This window comes from Mustela nivalis, assembly GCF_964662115.1.
Source record: "Mustela nivalis genome assembly, chromosome: 15".
NCBI lineage: Eukaryota > Metazoa > Chordata > Mammalia > Carnivora > Mustelidae > Mustela > Mustela nivalis.
This window is the reverse complement of record NC_139034.1, coordinates 24,366,514-24,378,924: the sequence shown is the minus strand read 5'-3', so window position 1 is coordinate 24,378,924 and position 12,411 is coordinate 24,366,514. Positions and strand designations below refer to the sequence as shown.

The 12,411-nt window shown below is 35.2% G+C and overlaps 1 protein-coding gene across 3 annotated transcripts in view; it reads right to left on the bottom strand.

Annotated features, from left to right (window-relative positions):
* Positions 1 to 12,411, bottom strand: part of COG6 (component of oligomeric golgi complex 6) — an 80,332-nt gene that overhangs the window by 32,193 nt on the left and 35,728 nt on the right. For all 3 annotated transcript variants that reach the window (XM_082700487.1, XM_082700489.1, XM_082700488.1), the window contains exon 13: positions 10,481 to 10,598. In XM_082700487.1, coding sequence (XP_082556613.1) covers positions 10,481 to 10,598 — 118 coding nt within the window. The remainder of the gene's footprint in view (positions 1 to 10,480; positions 10,599 to 12,411) is intronic.

The following is a 12,411-nucleotide window of genomic DNA, read 5'->3' as shown; positions in this document are numbered from 1 at the left end:
TTTTGAGGACCTGTATACTGTTTTCCGGAGTGATTGCATGACTGATATTTTTAAAGATTTTATTTATTTATTAGAGAGAAAGAGAGAGAGAGAGAGAGATCAACCTTGAGCAGGAGGAGGGGCAGATGGGAAGAATTCCAAGCAGCCTTTGCACTGAGCTCAGAGACCAACCTGGGGCTCAACCTCATGACCCTGAGACCATGACCTGAGCCAGAAACAAAAATTGGACGCCTAACTGACTGAGCCACCTAGGCACCCCAGAAAAATACTGATTTTTATTTGTTCCTTTTGTATCCTGAAACTTTACTGAATTTATTGATTAGATCTTTTTAGTTTAGTCTTTTCTATACATAAAATCATGTCATCTGAAAATAAAGACAAATTTTACTTTTTCCTTTCCAATTCTTTTTTTCTTTAAAGTTAGGTCTACACCTAACGTGGGGCTTGAACTTAACAACCCCAAGATCAAGAGCCACATGCTCCACTGACAGAGCCAGTCAGGCACTCCCCTCTTCCTTTCCAATTCTGATACCTTTTATTTATTTTTCCTGCCTTTTTTTTCCTGGCTAAGACTTCCAGTACTATACTAAATAGATGTGGTAAGGGTGGACAGCCCTGTCTTCCTGATTTTAGAAGAAAAGCTTCATCTGTTGAATACGGTGTTAGTGGTGGGCTCATAATTTATGGACTTTATTGTTGACATATATTACTTCTATACTTAATTCAAAGTTTTTTTTTAAATCACAAATATGTTGAATTTTGTCAAATGTTCTTTCTCCATTTATTGAAATGATCGCGTTTCTCTTCTTTCATTCTATTTGTGATGTATTAGATAGATTTGGATATGTCGAACCATCCTTGCCTCCCAGAGATAAATGCTACTTCATCACGGTGAATGATCCTTTTAATTTCATCTATATTCATGAGGAATATTGGCCTGTAGTTTTCATTTCTATTAGTGTTATGTTCTGGCTTTCATATCATTGTACAGCTGGTACCACAAAGGGAGTTTGGAAGCATTTCCTCCTCTTCAGTTTTTTAGAAGAGTTTGAGAAGGACTGGTGTGAATTCTTTAACTGTTTGGTAAAATATACCAGCGAAATCATCTAGTCTTTGGCCTTTCTTTGTTGAAAGATTTTTGATTACTGACTCAATTTCTTTACTAGTAACTGGTCTATTCAGATTTTTCTATTTCTTTCTAATTTAGTTTTTATACATTGCATTCCTTTTAGGCTGTTCAGTTTGTTGGTATAACAGTTGTACATAGTAGTATCTTTTGATCCTTTGTATTTCTGTGATTTCAGTTATAATGTTTCCTTTTTTATTTATAATTTTATAGATTTCGGTCTTCTTTTTCACTTGGTCAGTCCAGCAAATGGTTTGTCAATTTTATCTTTACAAAGAACCAACTTTTATTTTGGTTAATCTTTTCTATTGTTTCCTATTCTGTATTTCATTAATTTCTGCTCTAATTTCCTTCCTTCTACTAATTTGGGGCTTAGTCCACTCTTTTTATAGTTCCTTATGATACAGAGTTAGGTTGTTTGAGATTTTTCTTGTTTCTTAATGTAGGTGTTCATTGCTATGAACTTCCCTCTTAAAACTGGTTTTGATGAATCCCATAAGCTCTGGTATATTGTATTTCCACTTTCATTTGTTGCAAACTTTTTAATTTCCCCTTTAACTTCTTCTTTGATCCTTTGGTTGATCAGGAGTGTGTTATTTAATTTCCATGTTGAATTTTCTAAGTTTTTCTTTTGTTATTGATTTCAGTTTCATATCATTGTGGTCAGAGAAGATAGCTGGTATGATTACAGTCTTCTTGAATTTGCTAAGATTTGTTTTGTACCCTTATTTCTATCCTAGAAAATGTTCCTTGTGTACTTGAGAAGAACTTGTATACTGTTTTGAGACAGAATGTTCTGCATCTATTTATTAAGTCCTTTTGGGTATAGTGTTCAAATCTACTGTTTACTTATGGATTCTTTGCCGGATGTATCCATTGTTGACAATGGGGTATTAAAGTCCCCAACTATTACTGTATTGCTATTTACATTTTCTTTTAGCTCTGTCAGTATTTGCTTTAATTTTGGTGCTCCAATGTTGGGCACATACGTATTTACAATTGTTATCTCTTCTTGAGGGGATGACTTCTTTATCATTATATAGTAACTTTTGTCTCTTTTTACAGTTTTTAGTTTAAAATATACTTTGTCTGAAATAAGTATATGTGCCCCAGCTTTTTTGTTTTGTTTTCATTACCACTTATTCAGAAAGTAATCTTCCATCCCTTCACTTTCAGTCTATTTATGTCTTTAAGGCTAAAGTGGCTCTCTTGTGAGTCTTGTTATCATTGGTTCTTTTTCCTGTTTTACCCATTCAGCCATTCTCTGTCTTTTGACTGGAAAATTCCATCCATTTACATTTAAAGTAATTATTGTGACAGTTATTTTCTTTTGATATTTTGAATACTGGTCACCCCATTCTTTCCTGGCCTGCAAATTTTCTGTTGAGAATTCTGTCCATAATCTTAGAGAGGTTCCCTTGTATGTTACATTTCTTTTTCTCTTGCTACTTCTATTCACTGTCTTTGACTTTTCAATTATGTGACTTGGTAGAGTCCTATTTGGGGTCTGGCTATTTGGGTTCCTTAAGGCCTCATGCATCTGGATATCTATTTCTAGTCCCCTGATTTGGGAAGTTTTCAGCCATTACTGTTCTAAATATACTTTCTATGCCTTTCTCTTTTCTTCCTGAAACTCCTATGATATGAATATTGTTTCTTTTCATTGTGTTCCATAAGTCTTTAGGTTGTCTTTTTTCTTTTCTTTCTCTCCCTTTCTTTCTTCTTCTCTGACTGAACAATGTCAAGTGTTCTATTTTCCAGGTCATTAATCCTTCCTTTATTGAACTCTTCCATTCAGTCATTGTGTTTTTCATCTCTAGGATTTGTTTTTAAGAAATCTATTTCTTTAAACTTCTCATTTTGTTCATGCATTGTTTTCCTAATTTAGTTGTCTGTGTGTTCTTATTCACTACACTTCTTCACATGGGTTATGCTCAATTCTTTGTCTGACAGCAGAGTTACATTACTTTAGGTGCAGTTACTGAAGCTTTATTAATTTCCTTTGGTGGTGTTATATTTACCAGATTTTTTTTTTTTTTTTTTTTTTGGTGATCGTTGATTCCTTGCATTGGTGTATGTGCGTATGAGTAAGTAGGCTTCTTTTCCCAACTTTGCAGATTTGCTTTGGCAGAGATAGTTCTTCACCAGCCAGCTTGGTTTGGAGTTTCTGGGCATGTCTGCTAATAAAGACCATCCTTGAGCAGGTGGGACTTCCTTTTAGAGTTTACTTTTAGACAAGGCAACTGCTTGAGCTCTGAGGATAGGGGTGTGAGGGTATGCCACTGGCTGAGAACAGGGGGACATGATTGCTGGCTTGATTCTCAGCCCAAGTGAGACTGAAGGAGGAGCTCCATTGTTGTCTGGGTTCCCTCATCAAGTTTATTAGACAGCCATGGTTGGGTACTATGCCTAGCAGTAGGTAAGACTATGGATTAGTTACCCTGACCTGTCAGGGCAGCAAGACAAAACCCAGGGCCTATACTGCTCTTTGTTTGGGTATCAAAATCAGGCAAGAGTACATACTGAACTCCCTGGTTAGGTGAGGCCACAAGACTTGCTCTACAGTTAGCAGAAGCCATGAGCTCTGCTTTCTTCAACTGCCATTGTACAAATGGCTAGTGGATGGGCTACACAGCTTCCCACATGCTTAGCTTCCCTGGTGGAGCAGGCTGAAGGTTATATTCTGCAATGAACAGGGATACAAACTAATTTCCCTGGCCATGAGCAGAAGGAAAGCAGCTCTAAAGCTAGTAAAACTTTTTGTGGTCTTAACTCAAGCCAACCTATACCCCAAGTTCCCTGGCCAAACAGGGCCACTGGCTTTGTTCTGCAGACTATCAGTTTTCCAGCTTGTCTCTTGGCTCAAGCTTTGCTAGGTTATACAGCTTTTAGTTATCATTTTTGTTAGGTGGTGCTAGGCGCCAGGCTTCACAGGAGGTGGGGCTGGGGCTTAGCTCTCTGCTTAGGAAGAAGGTAGGGAGGGGACCCTCTAAGCAACTCCCAATTTTCCCAAACAGGCTTCCAAGTTGAGAGCTACCACTAGTCTGAGGTGAAGCTATCGATTAATACCCCTACATGGATATAACAGGTGAATGGTCCATGCCTGGTACTAGCTTTCCTCCTGAAACAAGCAGCTTTGCTTATCCATTTCTAGGCTTGAGTGTTGCTAGGTTACGCATTATCAAGTATTCCTACCAGCTCTTCCAATCAGATGGGACCAAAAGTCATGCTGTGGAGCAGAAATGATGACTCCTTTCATAGGTGTTGGTAAACCAAAATCTAATGCCATCAGAACTCCTCAATTCAGGATCCAAATCAGGCAGACCTGAACCTTGATGAGATCACTGGTCAGAGTGCACCTCTGATTTGGTTCTACAAATGGGCAAAACCACTGCTTGGGCTCTACAAGTAGGAACTTGGTCTGCCAAGATCTGAGTGCTTCTTAATTTGGTCTGCTAGTATTTTGTGGAAAATTTTTGCATCAATATTCATAAGGGATATTGGTCTGACACTTTCTTACAGTGTCTTTTTTCTGCCTTTGGTATTAGTGTAAGGCTGGTCTCATGGAATGAGTTAAGAAATGTTCCCTCCTCTCCAGTTTTTAAAAAGCTTGAGAAAGATTGGTATTAGTTCTTATTTAAATGTTTGGTAGAACTCACCAGTGATGTCATCGGCTCTAGGGGTTTTGTTTGGGGGGCAAGTTTTGATTACTGCTTCAATCTCTCACCTAGTTACATATCTATTCAACCTAATTCTTCATGAGTGTTGGTAGCTTTTGTATTTCTAGAAACTTGTCCATTTTATCTGATTATCCAATTTGTTGGCATATTGTTCTTTAATAATACTCTCTTAAAATCGTTTTTTTTCCATAGAATTGATAATAATGCCCCACTTTAATTTCTGATTTTACTAACTTGAGTCTTCTCTCTTTTTCTCTTAGTCATCTAACTAAAGGTTTGTTCATTTTGTTGATATTTTCAAAGAACTATATTGTGGTTTGACTGATTTTCTCTATTGTTTTTCTAATCTCTATTTATCAGTGCTCTGATCTTTACTATTTCCTTTCTGTTAGATTGGGCTTAATGTATTCTTTTCTCGTTCCTTAAGTTGTAAAGTTAGTTGTGGAGCTGATATTTTTCTTATTTTTTAATGTAACTGTTCATAGCTATAAAGTTTCCCCTTGATACCACTTACACTGCATCCCACAAGTTTTGTCATGTTGTGTTTTCATTTTCATTTGTCTCTTAGTGGTTTCTAGTTCCCTTGTGATTTCTTATCCAATCCACTGGTTATTAAATTTCTACATATTTGTGATAAAATTCCGAGCTTTCCTTTTATTTTTTAAAGATTTTATTTGACAGAGAGATAGCGCACAAGCAGGGAGAGCAGCAGGCAGAAGGAGAGGGAAAAGCAGGCTCCCCAAGGAACAGGAAGCCTGATGTGGAGCTCGATCTCCTGTGTCCATGTTCTGAGCAGAAGGCAAACACTTAACCAACTGAGCCACCCAAGAGCCAAAATTCCGAGTTTTCCTTTTGTTACTAATTTGTAGCTTTATTTTGGTCAGAGAAGATAATTTGTTATCTTACATATCTTTTAAAATCTACTGAGATTAATTTTTGGCCTAATTATAGTCTACCCTGGAAAATGAGCCACCTGGCTGTATATGTCTGTTAGACCTGGTTGGTTTACTGTGTTACCTTCTGCTTGGTGGTTCTATTCATTAATGCAAATAGGCTACTGAATTCTCCAATTATTAATGTAGATCTATTTCTTCCTTCAATACTGTTAGTTTGGGCTTTGTAGATTTTGCTTGTCTGTCATCAGTTATGTAAATAATTTTCATATCTTCTTGATGTAGTGAACCTTTTATTAATACCTAATTGTCCTTTATCTCCTGTAACCATTTTTTTTTAAGATTTTATTCATTTATTGGACAGAGAGATCATAAGTAGGCAGAGAGGCAGGGAGAAAGAGAAAGAGAAGCAGACTCCCTGCTGAGCAGAGAGTCTGATGCGGGGCTCAATCCCACGACGCTGAGATCATGACCTGAGCCGAAGGCAGAGGCTCAACCTACTGAGCCACCCAGGAGCCCCCTCTCCTTGTCTGATATTATTGTAGCACATTTGCTTTCTTTTGGTTAGTATGTGCATGGAGTATCTTTTTCCTTCCTTTCACTTTTATTAGGTGTCTTGTACCTAAAATAAGTCTCTTATAGACAGCAAACAGTTGCACCTTGTGATTTTTATCCATTCTGCCAATTTCTATCCTTTGATTGGAGAGTTTAATCCATTTACATTTAAAGTAAATATTGGTAAGAAACTTACTCCCACTGTTTTGTTATTATTTTCCATATACTTTATAGTCATTTTTTGTAGTGAATCAGTTAAGTTTTTTTCTTATTTCTTTTTGTGTATATTTAGCTATTTCCCTTGTGGTTACCATGAAGATTACATTTAAGGTCTGAAAATTATTTAACACTCTAACTTGAATTTATACCAGCTAACTTCAGTAACATAAAAAAAAAAAAACTCTGCTTCTTTATAGCTCCATCCTCTGTCAGCTGATGTCACAAAATATAAATTAATAATCACTTTAAATGTATTAGCCTCTTAAATTATGTAGGAAAAAATATGAAATTACAAATCAAAGTTACAATACTAGCTTTTAGAGTAAATAATTTAAAAAGGTATTGGTCTCTTAAATCATGGAGAAAACGAAACAGAGATCAAACCTTTGTCACAATACTACGTTGTTTTTTTGTTTTGTTTTGTTTTTAATTTTATTTATTTGAGAGAGAGGAGAGAGAGTGAGCACGAGTAGGGGGAGGGGCAGAGGGAGAGGAAAAAGGAGACATCCCACTGAGCAGGGAACCTGATGTGGGGCTTCATCCCAGCATTCCGAGATCATGACCTTAGCTGGAGTCAGATGCTTAACGGACTGAGCCACCCAGGTGCCCCAATACTAGCTTTTAATTACTTATGTATTTACTTTTATTGAGATCTTTATTTCTTCATAAAGCTTACTGTCTACTGTCCCTTCATTTCACTCGACAGTACTCCCTTGAGCATTTCTTACAGGGCAGGTCTACTGGTAATTAATTCTCTCAGCTTTAGTTTATTTGGGAATGTCTTACTTTTGTGAGAGAATACCCTCACTTTTTAAAGAGTTTTGCCAGATAAAGTACTTTTAGTTGACTTTTTTTCCTCCTTTGAGCACTTCTACTATATCTGCCACTGCTTTCTGGCCTCCAAAGTTTCTGATGATAAATCTGCAGATAATTTTATGTGACAAGTGCTTTTCTCTTGGTATTATTCAAGATCCTTTATTTTTGGTTTTCAAATTATAATGTGACTATAATTACAATAGGTCTTGATATGGGTCTCTGAGTTCATCTTCCTGCAGTTTGCTGACCTTTTGGAGTATAGTTACATACATATTTATTATCAAATTTGGGAATTTTTCAGCCATTTCATCAAATATTCTCTCAGCCCCCTACCTTCTTCTGTGACTCCCACAATGCGTATGTTGGTCTGCTTGATGGTATTCCACAGATTTCCTAGGTTTTGCTCACTTTTCCTATCTTTTTTTTTTCATTAATTCCTCAGATTCGGTAATTTCCAAAGTCCTATTTTCAAGCTTATTGATTCCTTCTTCTGTCCAATAAAATCTGCCTTTGAATCCTTATAGTGAAATTTTCATTTCAGTTAATGTACTTTTCAACTCCAGAATTTCTTGTGGTGTCTTTTTAGGTTTTCAAACTCTTTATTAATATTTTCATTTTGTCCACATATTGTTTTCTTGATTTTTGTCCACACCTTCCCTTAATTCTTTGAGCATCTGTAACATAATTGTTTTAAAGCCTCCGTCTAGCAGATCTATCATTTTTTTCAAAAGAGTTTCTGTTGTTTGTATTTTTTTCCTCTGAATGGGCTATACTTTCCTCTTTCTTTGTATACCTTGTAATTTTTTTGTTGAAAACTGAACATTTCGATGTAAAAATGTGCCAACTCTGAAAAGCAGGTTCTCCCCATTTCTCAGGGTGTCCCATTTTGTTATTGTTTTTGGTTTCATAAAACTCTTATCAGTGTACCAAGGATCAGCCTGAGGTGTAACCTTAATCTTCTCAGTTTTCTTCTGAGCTGCTCCATTCCCTGGACGTGTGTGGTTACTTTCTAATTATCCTTGTGTATGGAGTTGCTTTTGAATGCCTACTCTTTAATGTCTAGCTCAAAAAGGGGAGAAAAAAAAAAAAAAGAAAGAAAAACTAAGGGGGTGGGAAAAATTGAAATTCCCAGGAAGTCATTCTAGGCTCAGGAGGTGTTTGCAACAATGGGGGAAGTGTAAAAACAATGGCCCTTCTCTTTGCACCTGTGTGATCAGAGCACAGATCCCCTTGAGGTTTGGAGGAAAGTCTCTTTTTTGCCAGCCCTGGCTCAATAAGCTGTGTGGCAAGGTGGTCCAGGAACAAACACACAGCTGCCTGCTGCATGGCACCAGAGGGTGGAAGGTAGGTAATTGTTACTGTGCTAAGTAGAAATTGACCAAAATTGATCACAATTTACTGACCAAGCCTTCCCCTAAACATTGCAAGTTTCCATTAGACACCAGAATTCAAAAATAATGATATTAGCCAAATTCTGCCAGGGCAATTTTTGTCTAGGAGGGGAGATAGATTACTGGTGTTTTCAACTTTGTCACTTTCCCTGAAAATTTATTTTCATACATTGACCTTGTCACCAAATAACTTTCTAAATCCATTTACTTGTTTTACAACTTCTCAATTAATTCTCTGTGGTTTCTAAAGTAGACAATCATAGCATCCATAAATAATGTTTCCTTTGAAATACTTATAGCTCTCATTTCTTTAATCTGGTGTTTCTATTATTTAAAAATGTTACTGGCAAACATTCTTGTCTCATTCTTTCTTGACTTAAAGAGAACATATTGGTAGTATGTCTGTATTAATTATGATGTGGGCTATTAATTTTATTTACCTTTATATGATTAAGGAAGTATTTTTACTTTCTTATTTACTAAGATCCCCCCCCCAACAATTTAATGTAACACTTTTGTACTTAACACCGAAACATTTAATGTATTTCTAACACTGAAACATTCTTGCATTTCTGAGAATAACCCATACTTGGTTTTAATAAAATGCTGAATTCAACTTGACAGGTATTTTAACTATATATGTATTTTTTTAACTTCAAGTGACTGATTTGTGATTTTTCACTTCTGAACTGTATTTAAAAGACTTTTACATCAGCATTAAAAAACCTAAAATGAACTGGGAAGTATTCTACATTCTCCTACATTCTGGAGAACTATCTGTTTGTAGATGTGAATAAAGCTATTTGTATAAACTGAACTAGGCCTAGCAGTATGTTTTTTAATAGTTTTTCTTCCCTTGCAAGGTGTATTCAACTTTTCCACTTCTTTTTCATTCTTTTTGTCAATATATATTGTCTTGAAATCAGTCTTTCAATTCAGATTTTGATTATTTTAGGATAAAACTGCTGTATTTTAATATAGTATTTCCTAATAAATGTTAATTCTAATCTCTGATTATTTCTGATATTCTAATTTTTTATTTTTTCTTCGGTTAAAAAATTGCTAAAAGGTTGTCAATTTTGTTGATCTCTCAAAAAGTCAATTTTTTTCCTGTCTTCTAATGGATCACAGAAATTTAAGTTCATCTTTCCTTTTACCATAGCACTTTGTTCTCTTTCAAATTTCATAATACGAATGCCTACTATATTATATTTTCAGTCTTTAGTACAAATGTTTTCTGACTGGTAAAGTTTTGTGTAACATGCACATGCATGTACTTTCCCACATACTGCACTCTGGCTCCTGTCTTCACCAAACAGCTAAAATTGTTTTCGTTAAGTCACGGATCATTTATATGTTGTTCAGGATAACAAATCTGCTATCCTTGTTCTACTAGAACTCTTTATACAGTATCTGTCATTAACAACGCCCTCCTTCTTAAAATTCTATTCTTTTGGCTCTTCTGGTAAACTCTTTCCTCACTTTTCTCTTGCCTCCATCAACCTCCCTCAGCATTTTACCATGGGTGGGCTTCTTTTCTTCTCTTAAATGTTAGGGTTTCCCAAGACTGTGTGTCCTGTGAACTCTACTTTTATTAAACATGACTTCTAGTGACCTCATCTAGTGACCTAGACCCAGTAAAGCCATCTCAAAATAAATTTTGTCGTTCAAAAGAAGAACTCAAGAGAACATTGTATGGAATGGGAAAAAATTGTCACCAAAGTAAAAACTGTAAAAACATTTTTTTAAATGTGAAAGATTGACCTCACATAGTAGAAGAATCAAATTTTTCAAACATACCTTGTCCATTAATTTACTTGCATGAAGACTCAAGCTATTGAAGAATATTTTTTTGCTTAGCAAATGCATTTCTTCAATGGCAGTCAATAATGTAGTTGCACTATTTCCAACAATGCCACTAAAAGCAAAGAATATTTCAGGTTGCAAAACAGCAGCTAAAACAATTCTTTAACTGAGTACAATTCCTTTAAAAGATCTAGATTTAGGGGCAATTGAGTAGTTCAGTCAGTTAAGCAACCGACTCCTGATTTCAGCTCAGGTCCTGATCTCAGGGTTGTGAGACTGAGCCCCACGTCAGGCTCTGTGCTGGGCATGGAGCCTGCTTGAGATTCTCTCTCCCTCTCTGCCCCTTCTGCACCCCCCACCCATGCTCTCTTGCTCTAAAAACAAAACACAAAACAAAAAAATTAAATAAATAAAAAATCTAGATATAAGTAAAAGTGTGTATATGGAATATAAACTGTGAATTAACAACAACTACTCTAGCTTCATAAAGTTTTGTGGTTTTTTTGAGTTAGGTGATGAACAAATGGTTTCAATGTTGCACAATCTCTTTTAGAAAACAGACACTCAATACACAAATCCAACTCTCTATCCTTCTCTATGACAGTAAATTCATCTCTTGATTATCCAAGACTTAATTTTAATTTGAAGGAAGCCATTCTATCAGTAGCTCTATTCATAAAATATTTAAATTTTATTAACACTGAGTTATTCTTTCAATTAAAACTTACACCATATCCAATTTATAGTTTCTCAATTTTTATACAGCTGCCTAAATAGCAGTGTATTTAGACTAATTATAAAAAATCTGGCAGTATTTTAAAATATTTAATTATTAGCACATTCTGTACGCCTTAATTTTCTATGAAATTTCTTAGACCTATCCAAAGAGTTTCTCATTTTTGCCAAAATGTAAGACAAGCATGTATATAAAACAATTCCCAATTTTATTCTCCAAATTCATGTACTGACAGTCACTTAAAAATGTGATGTTAGGGGATACAGTTTTTGTTAATGTGAAAGATGTCTCAAAATAAATATAATGGCACTGACAAATACCAGATGATACTAAGCAAAAAGAAAATCAGCAAATTTAGAGAAAACTGATATGCTACATATATTATAAAAGCAAATACTAAATCTACATATTTCAATACATTCTGAAACTGAAACAAACCGGAATGAATTCTTATATATTTAATGCAGACAAAGCAAATTAATAGTTAAAAATATATACATAGAAAGCAAATAGCAAAGTAAAACAAATTCCTAAAGAGGCAGCCATAATTCCTTCCTCTTAAAAAAAAAAGCATTTTGGTTAAAAGTATTATAAGCAAAACACCAAACTAAATTGAAAGAAATTCTCATACATACCTACACATAAAATAAAAGTAAGTATGCCTCTGAATAAAAGTATACCATCCCACGCAACGGGGGAAAACAATAAATGGATACATACAGAAACTGATCTTTTATTTATTTTTATTTTTTGTATTTTTTAAAGATTTTATTTATTTTGAGAGGAGAGGAGTGAGAGCGAAAGCAGGAAGATGGGCAGAGGAAGAAAGAAAATCTCAAGCAGACTCTCCCCTGAGCATGTAGCCCAACCAGGGCTCGATCTTACAACCCTAATATCATGACCTGAGCTGAAACCAAGAGTTGGACACTTAACTGACTGAGCCACCCAGGCACTGCAGAATCTGGTATTTTAATGAAAATTAAGATACACATATCTTCTATGTGTATCTGGTATTTTAATGAAAATTAAGATACACATATCTTGTATGTGTACATTCATTTTTTAAAAAAATTGAGTTATCAGTCATATTTGGCAAGTAGTCAGATCTAGAATTTACTAGTTTACTAAGTACTCACTAGGTATCAGTCACTGGGCTAGATACTTGTAGATCCTTTTTGTATTTCACTCC